The 13628-nt window shown below is 43.5% G+C and overlaps 1 protein-coding gene across 1 annotated transcript in view; it reads right to left on the reverse strand.

The window, feature by feature from the left end:
* Positions 1 to 8329: 8329 nt before the first annotated feature.
* The window catches only part of SH2D4A (SH2 domain containing 4A), a 56362-nt gene continuing 51063 nt past the window's right edge, over positions 8330 to 13628 (reverse strand). The window contains exons 9-10 of the mRNA XM_011373090.2: positions 9675 to 9895; positions 8330 to 9194 (exon numbers count right to left, since the gene is read on the reverse strand). Coding sequence (XP_011371392.1) covers positions 9102 to 9194; positions 9675 to 9895 — 314 coding nt within the window. The 3' untranslated portion in view covers positions 8330 to 9101. The remainder of the gene's footprint in view (positions 9195 to 9674; positions 9896 to 13628) is intronic.

A 13628-nucleotide genomic window follows, 5' to 3' on the forward strand; every position in this document is an offset into this window, starting at 1 on the left:
AAAATTATTTATTTACTAGCCAGTACCAGATGCATGAGCTAATTATCGCTCTGATTACTTATTTTCTGTTTGCCCACAGTCAATTCATTTTTTAAAGGCTTCAAGAACATTCAAGCTGTTGGAGTGTAAAAAAAAATGCATTGTATTGATTTGTATAGGTATTCGTAAAATTTAATTAAAACACAGGACATGAATGGAAGGTGGCATTGGACAGCTAATAAAATGTGATTTGTGGATATGATTTCTTCCTGGAGTAATAATGCCATGTCTTTAGTTTTTTGAAAATAACTTTTTGTGCATAAATCAGGGTTTCTCGACCTTGGTATTGTGTACATTTTGGACTGGCTTTTTCATTGTCATGGGGGTTGCCCTGTGCACCGTAGGATATTTAGCTGCATCCCTGGCCTCTGCCCACTGGGTGCCAGGAACCTCTCTAACCAGGCTGACAATCGAAATGTCTCCAGTCATTGCTAAGTGTCCCCAGGAGGGCAAAACCACCCCTGGTTGAGGACCACTGGTCTAGAGGGAAAAGAGAACCATAATGATAAACTTGGCCATTAATATAATTTACTTGTCTTTTTAATTAGAAGAAACTAAGAAATGAGTTCTAAGGCTTCTTTTGACTCTAATTGTTTCATATTTTCACATTCAGTGTTGATACTTGAGATTCAGGGCACATATCTAGTCTGTCTCTCCACTGGTTCTGATGGATTTGTGGGACTGACCTGCACATTCCTGCCTGTCTCCTCCCTGAGTCAGGAGGACGCATTTCCAACAAGGCCGGTGGCAGCAAGCAACTGTTCTGACCGTAGAGTTAGGCAGGTCTAAGCGTCCCACAGGTGATGCGGTCCCAGGCCATTTGTGCTTGTTTAAATCGCGTATCACAGATGCCTGAAACCATGGTTAAAATTTGGGTTTTAGAAGTAGCTGAAAAGAAGAAGAAACAGCATGATATTAAACTGTTTCTCTCTTTTTAAAGCTTAGTCAGATAAAATAGTTTTATCAAAAGGTAGCAGTTTTATCAAAAGGTAGTACCCTCCACCCTGCACCCCAAATTCCAGCCAGGTGTTAACTACCAGGGATGCAGCTAAATATCCTCTTAAAGCACATGCAAGAGGGGATCTGTCTTAGTTTGGGCTGCTATATCATAAACTGGGTGGTTGATTTCTCGAGGTTCTAGAGATGAGGAAATCCAAGGCCAAGGCTCTGGCGGATCTAGTATCTGGTGAGGGCTGTTCTCCCTGTATCCTCACATGGCTGGGAGCAGACAGAGGGCTACTCTCCTCCTGATCTTAAAATAGCACTCATCCCATCATGGAAGCTCCACTTACATGATGTAATTACCTCTCACAGGCCCCTATCTCCTGATAACATCACATTTGGGCTTCAACATATGAATTTTGTGGGGTTACATTCAGTCCATAGCAGAACCTATCCTCATTCCCTCCCCAAGATGTATATGAAAGAAGGACTGGCGAAGGCCCCACCGAAACATAATCAGGGGCTTGAAATTTAGCCTTAGATAGCCAAGGAAAGCAGTAATGAACCTGGGGCCTGAAGGACCCAGGCACATTGCATCTTCTGAAGGAAAGATCTTGTCAAGGAAGCACTGAGTCTTAGGCTTGTGTTAGGTCCCTTCCAACTCTCTGCATCCTCTCTATGTTCTTAAATTGCCTAGTAACTAGCCCCAGTCATCTCACTGGAGCTGGGGTCGCTAATATAAACCTCAGTTCTCCAAGTAGCAGCGTGCTGACTCGGCCTTGTGAGAGCCAATTGTTAGCTCCTCTTCCCACTCCTGAATAAGTAATGGCCATGGAGAAGTATTTACACCATGGAAATTGGCAAAGGCTACACACCAGGACTCCCCAACTCACCCTCCACCCTGCACCCCAAATTCCAGCCAGGTGTTAACTACCAGCACTCCATTGCCTCTAATCAACATAACCTATTCTTGTGCCCAGTATTCCCTCTAGTCATCTACTTTCTATTCCCTCCTTTGTAGTCATAAATGTGGCGAATTTGCTTCTCTCCATACATAAGCGATAAGAGAATCAGGCCTAGGAATTTTCGAAAGGTAAACAACTTCACACAGCCTCATTTTTAAGATTTTGCGTGAGCCAAGTAGACATAATGTACAATCCTGAAAAGTAAGAAAATAGCTACCCAGAACCTAATTTTAATAAATTTTGTTTCAAGGAAAATCTTCCAATGTTATCTAAACTTAATATCATAGCTTCTCCAGCCACACCGCTGGGTTCAAATTCTACTTCTTACACTTGCCACCTATATCTTAAACCAGCCACTCAGCGTCTCTGTACCCATTTCCTCATTCAGAGTGATGAATGCAATCATGTCTATAATCATGATTGTTATGAATATTGAGTTAATATGTATGAAGTTCTTGGGACATGTCCAGCACGTGGCAAGTATTCGTGTCCAGCTGTTTTGCAACGCCAGTCCCCCATGGCCAGCACCTTTTGGGAATAATCAGAAGACCATTGTGGGTCACACACTAAAGATCACGAACCATCATGTGCACTGTTTCCTTTATTTCCGTCATTCTGAAAACAATGTCAATCTGAAGAAGGGTTATTAGGAGTGTAAAACAGATAATTTCTCCCTTCAATTCTATGCTCAGTAATTTGGAGCTGATGATTCCACAGGCTGTTGAGAGGCATTAGAGGTTTTTGAAGTAAGGAGCATAACTAGGCACCTTTTGTATGTACATGATGCTAATCTTCCAAGGTAAGTAATATTGTTACTTCCATTTTTCAGGTGCAGAAAACCAAGGCTCGGAAATGGTAAGGCACTCACCCAGAGCTCCAGGCTCACACATCATTTTCCCATCCTTGCCAGCTTCAAAAGGCTTGAAGGTCATGTTGGGTGGAGGGGGCAGGAACTTTGGTCTGGGCCGAGTCCAGAGCCTGTCCTCTTGAACCGCTGTTTGCCACTGTTTCTCTACTCTCCAGCCCCACCTGAGGAATCCCCTGACAATGGATGAGCACTTAACATAGTGATTCAGGAACACCGAAGCAAGCTGGCCGCCGCCCGCCAGCTGCTGTGCAATTTTCAGTGGGCTTGGAGCTCTGAAGCCTTGGAAGCTGGTTCTCAGGCAGGATCCCAAGGCATTAGGCTTAAAGACTGCCTTGAGTAGGAGGGGAAACAGGTGGGAATATTTGCTTTTTGAAAAAGATTTGACATTGTTTCTGAGAATTGATAAAGCCCTTGGGCGGTCCCTTAGCTGGGTGGGTGTGTTTTACTCCAACACCCATCAAATAACTGGCAGCTTTGTATGATCTGTGTTCTGATTAGCTTTATATTTGAATTCAAAGCTGTTTCTCCTGGCAGGACTCAATGCTTTGCTCTTGCTGCCAAAATCTATGGGGACTGTGCCAGTTGGTTGGGGGTATTTGGGTGGTGGTTATTTCAACACAGAAAATGTTCTCTCAATCAGCAGAGATGCCTTTCAAAATATCTGCATCACTGATCCTTTACACATGCCCTCTGGAGTACTCAACCCCAGTGCCCTGGGCTGTGTCTGCCTTGTCTGCTCTCCTCAGGGAGGGCATGCAGGTGGCACCCTGGGGAGAGAAGCTGGAGCCGTATTGCCTTAGGGCCGTCTCCATCCACAGTCATTCAGGGGTTCAGGGAGAGCCAGGGCACCTTCAGCAGCCTCCGTCCAGGGCTCATCAAATGTCAGGACTCATCAAATGTCATTTGTCTGGTGTCTGGCTATGCAGGTGGCCTGCGGGCTACGGATAGTCCTCAGGTGGGATACTTGGGGAACTGGACTGACTCTTCATCTACCTAAGCGTCAGACACGTTAGCTTGAAATGCGGGGAATACAGTACTGCTGCCCACTCCCTCGATCTCAGCCATTAATCCTGCAGTTTCTCATCCCCCACCAGCCCAGGACCCAATCACCCTCCAACTCCAGTGTTTAAAGAACAACAGTAAACATCACATGGTCTGCTAAGATGTGAAACCTCATCTGAAAAGGTTAAGAAAAATAAATAAAAATATAAAAATAGAAAACAAACAGTAAAAGCCTCAAAGTCAAAGGAAGACTGAAGGAAAAAATATGTATAACTAGTTTTCCTTCTAATTATTAGCCTCAAATGGAGCTGAGTAAAAATTATACCTATAGTATGTGGGGCTGTCAGGAAAGGTAGGGAATAGCTTGGTTGGAAAGCCTTCCTACGGTTCTGTCACAGCACCGAGAGCACCCCCAAAAGATAAGGTGCTGGCCATGTTTGCTGTTGAGGACTTGCAGTGGAAGGCTACTGAGATCTTAACTCAGGTGGTGGGAAGACTTCTTGAAGGAACACCCTTTCAACTGAAGAAAAGTAAAAGCTGATTTAGACTGACGAGGGTTAACAGGGTCTGGCCCACTCCCTGGCAATCTGGCTTAGCATTGGAACTGCCTGATCTATTTGGGAGACAAGGCAGAATTAATCCCAAAGAGGTCTGGGTTTGTAATTATTTTTCTGGTTAAAAAGGGAGGCAAATCTTGGAGTTTTGTGATCAGAAATCCCAGAGCAACTATCATTTTTTCAATGGCTAATTTCGGGGTAAAGACTGGTCACTGCTAATGGGAGTTGTAAAAATCAGGCATTAGAGAATGCTCTTTCCATGCTATTTAAAACACAAACTAAGTGAGCCATTTCTATGCAAGTCAACTGGCTAATACATCGTGTGATCCCTCATTATATCCCTTACTCTTTAAAGTTTCCCTTTCCCTCTTAAAATTCATCCCAGAAACTCTTAACAAATGGGCCATTAGTCTACATAGGCCATTGGTTATATAAGCTGAGTTGGGGGAGCATGGAGTGCATGGACCCTGGCTTTGCTGGACCATGATTAACTAAGAATAACTACCACTTGTGGAGAGCTTTATATGTCAGGCACTTTACATGTTTTTTTTCTAAGCCTCAGAACCCAACAAGTGACTTCAGTAACTCTTGTTTCAGAGACGAAGCAGCTAAAACTCAGACAAGCTTAGTATTTTCCTTTCCTTTTAAGAGGAGTTCACACAGCTGGTTAATGATGTAACCAGGATCCCAACCTACACCTGCTGGGCTCACTCTCTACTACATCCAGTTACCTCATTACCAAATAATGTGTTTTTACCACAGAATAAAAAGAGGACACTTTGTCATTTAAGCCTCACGATAGTTTTCAATCTGGGGCAGCAGTAGGAAGTCTAAAGATCCCTGCAAAGGGAGACAGGGAAGCATAGCAAGTATACTAGAAATAGAAGGACAGTTGACTTTTGAACAACGTGGGTTTGAGCTGCATGGGTCCACTGATACGTGAATTTTTGTCAATAAATATTGTAAATTTATTTTCTCATGATGTTCTTAATAACATTTTTATTTTTCTAGCTTTATTATGACCACAGTATATAAAACATATACAAAATATGTATTAATCGACTGTTTATGTCATCAGCAAGGCTTCTACTCAGCACTCAGCTATTAGTAGTTTTGAGGAGAGTCTAAACATGGTTTTTGATGATGTAGGGGATCAGCGCCCCGAACCCTCACGTTATTCAAATGTCAGCTGTACCAAAATCCACACAGGAAACAGTCAAAGCAGAATTAACACTGCGGAAGATTTAATCTGGGATGTGGAAAGGAAAGAGATGAGAAGTTCTCCTAAAATGCAATGGAAAATGTGGAGAGATGAAAGCAATGAGGATGAGATCACAAAAATGGAAGGCAAAGAAGAGAAGTCTAAGTAGGATTTACAGCTACTCTTGAGGAAGGGAAAACACATTTCAAACAGACGTATTAGTTAAAGATGTAGAAAACGTATGTCCCCTCCAACCCCCGCTCCCCCAAAAAAGACCTATGCAATGCAGTCTGAATTAAAACGTTTGCCACATTCTTGACAAAAATAAAAGTGAAGAGGCCCCCTGGGGATGCATTCAAGCATATCCTAACAACTATTTTTGTCTTTATGCACCAAATGGTAGGAATCCCACGGTATATGTATGTGAGGGCCATGACACCTGTTTGGACTCTAGTGCATGAAGAAAGCTACCTCTACAGAAGGTGGCAATTGCAAAAATTTAGGCCATGAATTTTTTCTTTTTCAGACTAAAAACAGATTTCCTGCCACATTAGCACATACCATTACTTTATACCAAGAAGATGGTTTATTCCAAAGCATTAGCTCAAATAGGCAATTTTTCATAGAAATGACCTCGAGATATTTTTAGTGGCCTGCTCGTGCCCCATTTTCACTTTTTCTTCTTTCTCTTGATATTTTTTCTTCTTAATTGTCCCTGTGTTTTCCTTCTTCTTTATAAGGTGTGAACCTACTAACACTTCTCGACATTGCTTAGTGACACTGCTAGTGACACTGAGAGACAAAGTAACTTCCTTGTGCATCCTACTGCAGCAGGGTAAGGCAGGAGACCAGAACCAGGGGATGTACAGGTGACCTGACGTGGGTCTGAAGGGTATGTGAGGGTCTTGCAATAGGGAGGTGGTAGCCAGAGAGTCTGGGATGACTGTAAGCGGAGATTCCAGAATCTTACTGAGGGAGAAAAGAATCAACATGGTCAGGGAGTGGCATTTGCTCAGTCCCAAAGAGGTAGGCAGGTTGGAGTACCTGGGATTGGAGAACATGACATAACATGAGGGGACATCCCCGACCAAGATGCCTTGGACAGGCAGGTCATGGTGCTGGGCTTGTTAAGGCAACAGAAGGAGGGGAGCACAGCCAAGATTTGGACAGCATCACCTTAGAGTCAGACACAGGGAGACTGAGTCTAATGGAGCTATGATGAGAATTCAGGCCTCTTCAACCCCATTTAGTTGTAATCAGTTTCTGAATTCTGTAAACCATTCTCCTTCTCTAAGAATTTCCAGTATTACTCCTCGCCATCATATCAAACACTGTCAACAACTAATAAGATAAATTAGTACAGAACTCAAATCTGCTTTTCCTTACAATATTAGGTTAATTCAGTCAGGCCATTTCCTGTTTTCTAAATCTTCCTCCAATAGGATGTCACTTAGTGTAGTTATATCTGGATGCAACTGTAGTTATTTTCTCCAAAATAATTGTAGGCAGAGGGTGATGCTGGAATCTTATGTTTTCATAATTACTAGTGACTATAGTGTACTTTTCTATTCATTCCCAAACCTTATTTCAGAGCTAGATGAAAATAATAAAAGTCTTGTAGTTAAAACACTGAGTTTCATTATAAGTGAAAACGGAGGTCCACAGACGGAAAGGGCCCTGCCTGAGATCACACTGCTAGTGGTAGGAAGAGATGGGAACAGAATAGAGGCTTCTGACTTCCAGCCCTGTGCTGTCTGTGCAGTTCTGTAATGTCATGACTGATGAATCATGGTGAGAAACAAAAGCTGACAGATCCTTTTAGACAATTGTCTAATTGACAGTTATCCCTCACACAATAGAAACCATATGGAACATTTCAAGAAACACATAACAACAATCTGTGCTTAAAACTTTCTCATGATAGCACACATACATACCCATGAATACTCACACGTATACAGGCGCCCCGCCCTCTTCTCTGGTTACATTTCATACTGTCAACAAGTGTTCTATACAACCGACCAACTCATGAACAAACTGCTACCACCTTCTGCTCCCTTTAAAAGAGTGCCGACATAGGGTTAGGCCTGAAGTATGAGTAAATCTCCACCCTCCCAGAAAATTATCTCAGTGGCTCAGAAACTCTTGGATCAGGCCGTCTCCTTTACTGGGGCTGGAGGTTGGGGGTGGGGTGAAGTGGGCATGAGGTTTCTAACTGAGCAAATCTTAATCCCAGAGCTGAACAGAGCCAGTGGGAGGCTATTCTCATTTCCCATTTTTCCTTCATTATGAGGAGGGCGGTATATAATGCACATAAGTTTCTGTAATTACATACACTTCTGTATTAGTTTCCTAAATCTGTAGTAACAAATTACCATAAACTCGGTGGCTTAAGAAAACAGAAATTTATTCTCTCGTAGTTCTGGAGGCTAGAAGTCTGAAATCAAGGTGTCGGTGGGCCACGTTCCCTTCTAAGGCCCTGGGGAGAATCGGATCCATGCCGCTCTCCTAGCTTCTGGTAGTTGCCAGCCATCCCTGGCGTTCCCCGGCTTTTGCAGCGGCATCTCTCCCATCTTCTCTGTGGTCCCAAATCCTCCTCTCCTTATAGGGATGCAAGTCACTGATTCCGGGCTCACCCTGACCCAGTAGGGCCTCATCTTAACTTGACGACACTGGCAAAGACCCTGTTTCCAAATGAGGTCACAGGCACAGGCATGGGGGTCAGGACTTCAACAACATATCTTTTTGGGGGACACAATTCAACTCACAAGTGGTAGTACCCAAACAACTCACTATTCTGTCCTTGTCTGACACCACTAACAAGCAGCAGCTCCCAAGACCCTAGGCACTGTCTCCTCCGTGCTCTCTGGGGTGGGGCCGAGGCGGACAGGGCATGTGCCGTCCTGATGCTCCAGAGCGAGGAACACGCTCACTCTCCCAGTCTGCAGTATGGTACATGTTACGCCTCTCATCCTACATTTTAAAACTCATTCGATTTACATTCCCAACTTTGTTATTCTATGTTTCTTACATCCTGATTCCAAAATGCACAATAAATGAAGTGTGTTTCAAGGTTCATCTCAGTCATCAGTAAAGGCTTATTTTCGAGCTTCCCAAAGCCAGCATAGAACTTCATATAAACAGGACCCTGAGACTTTTAAGATGATGTAGTTCCCACATGCTACTGGTGTTGGAAGTATATCTTCATTCCTAAAAAGTTTCAATTTCTTCTTTGTTCATTTTATCTCGCATACATCATTAAGGTTGTATCCTTCATGTTAGGTAGTTGCTGAAATTGGGGATCATCTCCCTTTACTTTTGGAGTGTATACAATGCAGAGGTGATTTTCTCTTAGCATTAAACTTCAGCATCTGTGCAGAAGAGATTTCCATAGGACTCCAAGGTTACTTGATCAGAATTGGCTCTGCTACAGGGTGATTTTGGCTTCACACGCACATGTCCATTTCAGCGCTGTTTGTCCAGAGGAAAGCCCAGCTGGAGGTTGCAGAGTGACACGATGGGGGCTGTCACGCAAAGAGCTCCAGGTAGTCGGGAGTCTGGTCCTGCTGACCACGTGGATACAGAAGGAGCTCCTTCCCCAGGGAAGTTATGGGTTCCTCCTGTGAATCAGACAGCATAGGTCAGGCTGGGCAGGTTGTTACAATACTATAAATAATGATGTTGTGCCATTTCCACTGCCTCAGAGTCCATAACTTCCTGCTTACCCTTGATTTACACAGTTTTATTGGTGGTGTACGACAATTTTAAAAGAGAATTTTCGTATCTACAAACTGCCATGTACTCTCCTGCCCGTGCTGAGTTCTAACTTGAGTGTTCACAGATGTGATCACTGTATGCACAGGTTTTTTAGCATCTCCTATATTCTCTGCCTCAGGGGGGTCCCCCTGAGTATATGAGGAGGAACTAGCCTCAATGATAAAGAAAATGCAATTAAGAATCCTGATTACCAGGAGGAATTATCAAAGACTAATCCCCCCATTACTCGTCTCAATCATTTTTCTTGTAATTGCTTTTCATTGTTAGAGCTGCCGCGGGACAACAGTTTGCAGAACAAATTAAGTTTGTGCATCGTCTCTCACCTTGTGATATTCCACCAGCTCGGCCAGAGTGGCATGCTGCAGCTGGTCCACGCCCAGGAAGCTGTAGGAGTCCGTGGAGGCATCTATGAGGAAATGTTTACAGCCATCCTCAGAAAGGTAGGACAGGGCATAGCCTTTGATCTTTTCACTGACTCGGATCAGAAAACTGCCTGGCACGCATGTGCTCAGAAGGTCGTTTGCTCTCTTTAGTGTGAGAATTCCTAGGGGAAAGAAAAGCAGGTATTTCAGCCAAATCATTTCCAAAACTCTTCTCTGTTAATATAGCTATGTGGATAAAGTTTAGTAAAAATAAGCGCAACATTAAGTCCATTTGGCATTTCTTAGGAATACAGGAAAATGTCATTTATCCTCTGGTATTTGGTAACTGGGCAGGGAAGGTTACATAAACAAGTGGATAGTACAAATGAGAGTATAAATGCTTAACCTTCAGAAGAACACATTTCCACTTATACACCCAGTTATAACAACACAGGGGCTAGATGGCTTCTGAGTCTGGTAGGACCCTTGGCAGTTATCGTGGGTTGTGAGATCTGGAAGGGGACTTGAAGACACGCGCCTCAGTTTATTGACAAGAATTATATGGCCTGCGGGATGATTCAACTTTATCTAGAACAGTGCTTCTCAACCATGGCAATGTCTGAGAGCCATTTTTGATTGTCATGGGCAGGGGACAGGGCTGGAGCAGGGTGAGGTGCTATTGGCATCCAGTATGTAGAGGCCAGGGATGCTGCTAAGCATCCTACAGGGCACAGGACAGCCTCACACTACAAAGAATTATCCAACCCAAAATGTCAATAGTGCTGAAGTTCAGAAATACTGGTCTAGGAGTCAGCAAGTTAGTAATAGAACTAGGATGGACACAGGTCTACAAGGTGCCCTCTGCTGTAGCTGCTCTTAAATGATGCTCATTGACATAAAAGAATAAAAGTGTGTGTGTGTGTCTTCATAAATATTCAAAGGAATGAAACTTCATATACACTTACATACATACACACACACACACACACACACACACACACACACACACATCCAGGGACTGCATATATGTGCATATGTATGGATGGATATATTTGGATATATATATACATATACATGTATATATATATAAATTCATCTATACATATCTCTTCATCTATACATATCTCTTCATATATATAGTTGAGACGCCTCAAGCATTCACACTAATCCAAACCGGATTTTTCCCCAGTTAGTCCAGACTCATGAGGTTTGACTCGTATTCCAGGTTTCCCTATTTATTCCTACTGTAATTCTTCAGATGAATCAGTAATGTTATAAAACACACAGAAAGTGCACAAATACATCTTGGAAAGATGGCGAAGTTGTTGAATTATTCAGTGAGCTCTGATTAGAGAGGGAGGAGCAGTTTTCTCCTAATGTTCTTTTTCATTGCAGCAGACTGAAGCTCTTGCCTTCTCCCATTCCACAACTGATACTCAGCATCTTATTATTAGGAAAAATAAGAGCCTCCTGATGAAAAGGCAGTGGAGTATCATAGCCCTTCAGTCTTGTTGTTAGTAAAGTTAATGGAAAATTGAACCCTAATTGTCTAAAGTTAAACATAAAACCATTTCTATTTTCTGTTTTGTAAATAGACCTTTAATAAAGGGAGGACTTAGAAAATCATTTGTTCTCCCCCAGCCACGACTAACCAATCAGCCCTTCTCCTGACTTCTCCCATGTACCATTCAGGAGGCCCTGTAGTCTGCACCTCCAAGTTGAAGTGCATGAGGCTCAACCCCAGTCACTGGGGTAAGAACTGGGGGTGGTGTAAAGGCCTGGCAGTCCCGCCGCTTAGAGGCAGAAAATGTCTCTGAAACATAAGATGACGTATAGCCTCCTTTTAAGGCCTCCCCAGCTCTACTGCATTCATGCCCAGCAGGGTTAGCGATGCCTACGCATGACCATATCCAGTTGCCTTTCTGCCCTTTTCCTGATGAGACTGAGCCACTAGAAGATGCAGGCACCATGGATACTGAATGAGCATCTTGGGCCAGCTGCTGCACTACCCACTTTAGGTGCTCAAATGATGCCATATAAGCTCCGACAGATAAGGACTGTTGCTTCTGTTTGCTTGTTTTACTTTTCTAAACACACCTGGTCCCACTGATTAAATTACAGATGACACTGTAAGCCGAAACGAAGCAACAGGTAACCAGTCTGCCCAGGGACTGGTTGCACATGACCACGGTGTGAAGACTCTGCTTTAACTATCTGTGAAACCAGGGCTATCTTTCGCTGACACTGAAAACTCCCCGCTTCAGAGCCAAGGGGCTGATAGACCATGAGTGAAGGAGAAGCAGCATTCTGGAAAAAAATTTCTCTCTCCTCCTAGATATACTGACAGGCTAACTCTGAAATCCCAAGTGACTTCAACAGATGGGGCATATGTTGTAATTTATAACATCTGGATGTCATCCAGATGGGTTTGGATTGCCGAAGTGAAAACTATTCTGGAAAAGTATGACCAAAACTGGGTTAAGGTCCAATTTCTCTTAAAATCAGGTCATTCAGTAGGTGTAAATCAAACTGCCTGAAGCTTCTCAATCTGTAATTATTACCTGTTTCACCCAGATCTTGGCACCGGCTGATCTCCAGAGACACCAGAACACAATAAAATGATTCTGTGGCAAATCACAGGTCATAATGGAGACTCCTTGCACGCAGTGGCACTGACAAGGGGTTCAGAAGGTAAGTGCTATTGAGACTAGGCTTTGTTCTTTTTGCTTTAAACAGAATTCTTATTCCTGAAAAGCACAGTCTCTTGGCACTTGTATCTGACAATGCAAGACGATGCACAATTTGTCATGATTCAATCAAGGGCAGTAGGTGCATTCAAGGAGGCTTGGCTGTGATCGCTGCCAAGCAGAGAGGCTTTGTCTGCTCGCAAAGGGAGTTCTTGAACACAAAGCCAAACTCCAGTGTCAGATATCAATTACCGTGGTGTAGGGCAATCTCCTCACAGTATTTTTCATCCCCTGATTTGTCCTGTGCATGACTCTAAGAATTCTGAAGCATCAGTCTTCATGCAGCTCCCCTAAAAGCCGTGACACCTCCAGGCCACCTCCCTCTGATCAGCTCTCTACACACGCATTTCAAGAACCAAACCTATCTGAGGTCATTGGAGGACTTCGGTGCTAGTAAAAAGGGGTAAATAAAAAGCTTTCCTTTACTTCATCAACTTTTGAAATAAACCAGATCCTTACCCAGCAATGGTCTGTCCATTTTAGAGCTGAATCTGGCAGGGTGTGGCAGAACAACAGCAGTCCAGAAGAAAGCAGATGTCTTCACAAGAGATCTTACTAGACAGCTGGCCCTGAAGAGCCTGTGGCAGAGCTGGGCTAAAACTCCTAAGAACCTAACACCGAGCTCAGGTTCGTAACAGCTGGAGTTGAGAGAGAGCAGAGAGGAACATCCCGCTCCTTTCTCTGTGTGGTGCCCGACCTCCCCCTACAACAGTGCCATTCAACAAAATCTTCTGGGATGCCGAAATTTTATCTGTGATGCCCATGTGGCAGTCACTAGACATATGTGGCCATTGAGCACTTGAAGTGTGGCTGGTGAGACTGAGGAACTTGACTTTTAATTTTATTTAATTTTTATTAATTTTAATTTAAGAGCTATATATGACTAATTGCCATATTGGACTGCATAGCTCTAAACCCCTCTGGAGTGAAGGTTTAGAGCTCCATGACAGGCCCGGGAGAATTATTTTTTGCATAGAGGAGAGTAAACAGATCCCGAGAGATCTGAAATAACTCTGAACCCTAGCAGGGCCCTGACTAGAAATCCAAGTGGCAGCAATTACTCTGCAGAAGCGGGGAAGGTCAGTGGGATGCCCTTTCCCACAGCTTCCTCCTGGGAAATACTGACTCATTCTCTAAGATTCAACTCAACAGCATGATGCTTTCTGAC

This window comes from Pteropus vampyrus, unplaced genomic scaffold (genome assembly GCF_000151845.1).
Source record: "Pteropus vampyrus isolate Shadow unplaced genomic scaffold, Pvam_2.0 Scaffold8, whole genome shotgun sequence".
Taxonomy (NCBI): Eukaryota; Metazoa; Chordata; class Mammalia; order Chiroptera; family Pteropodidae; genus Pteropus; species Pteropus vampyrus.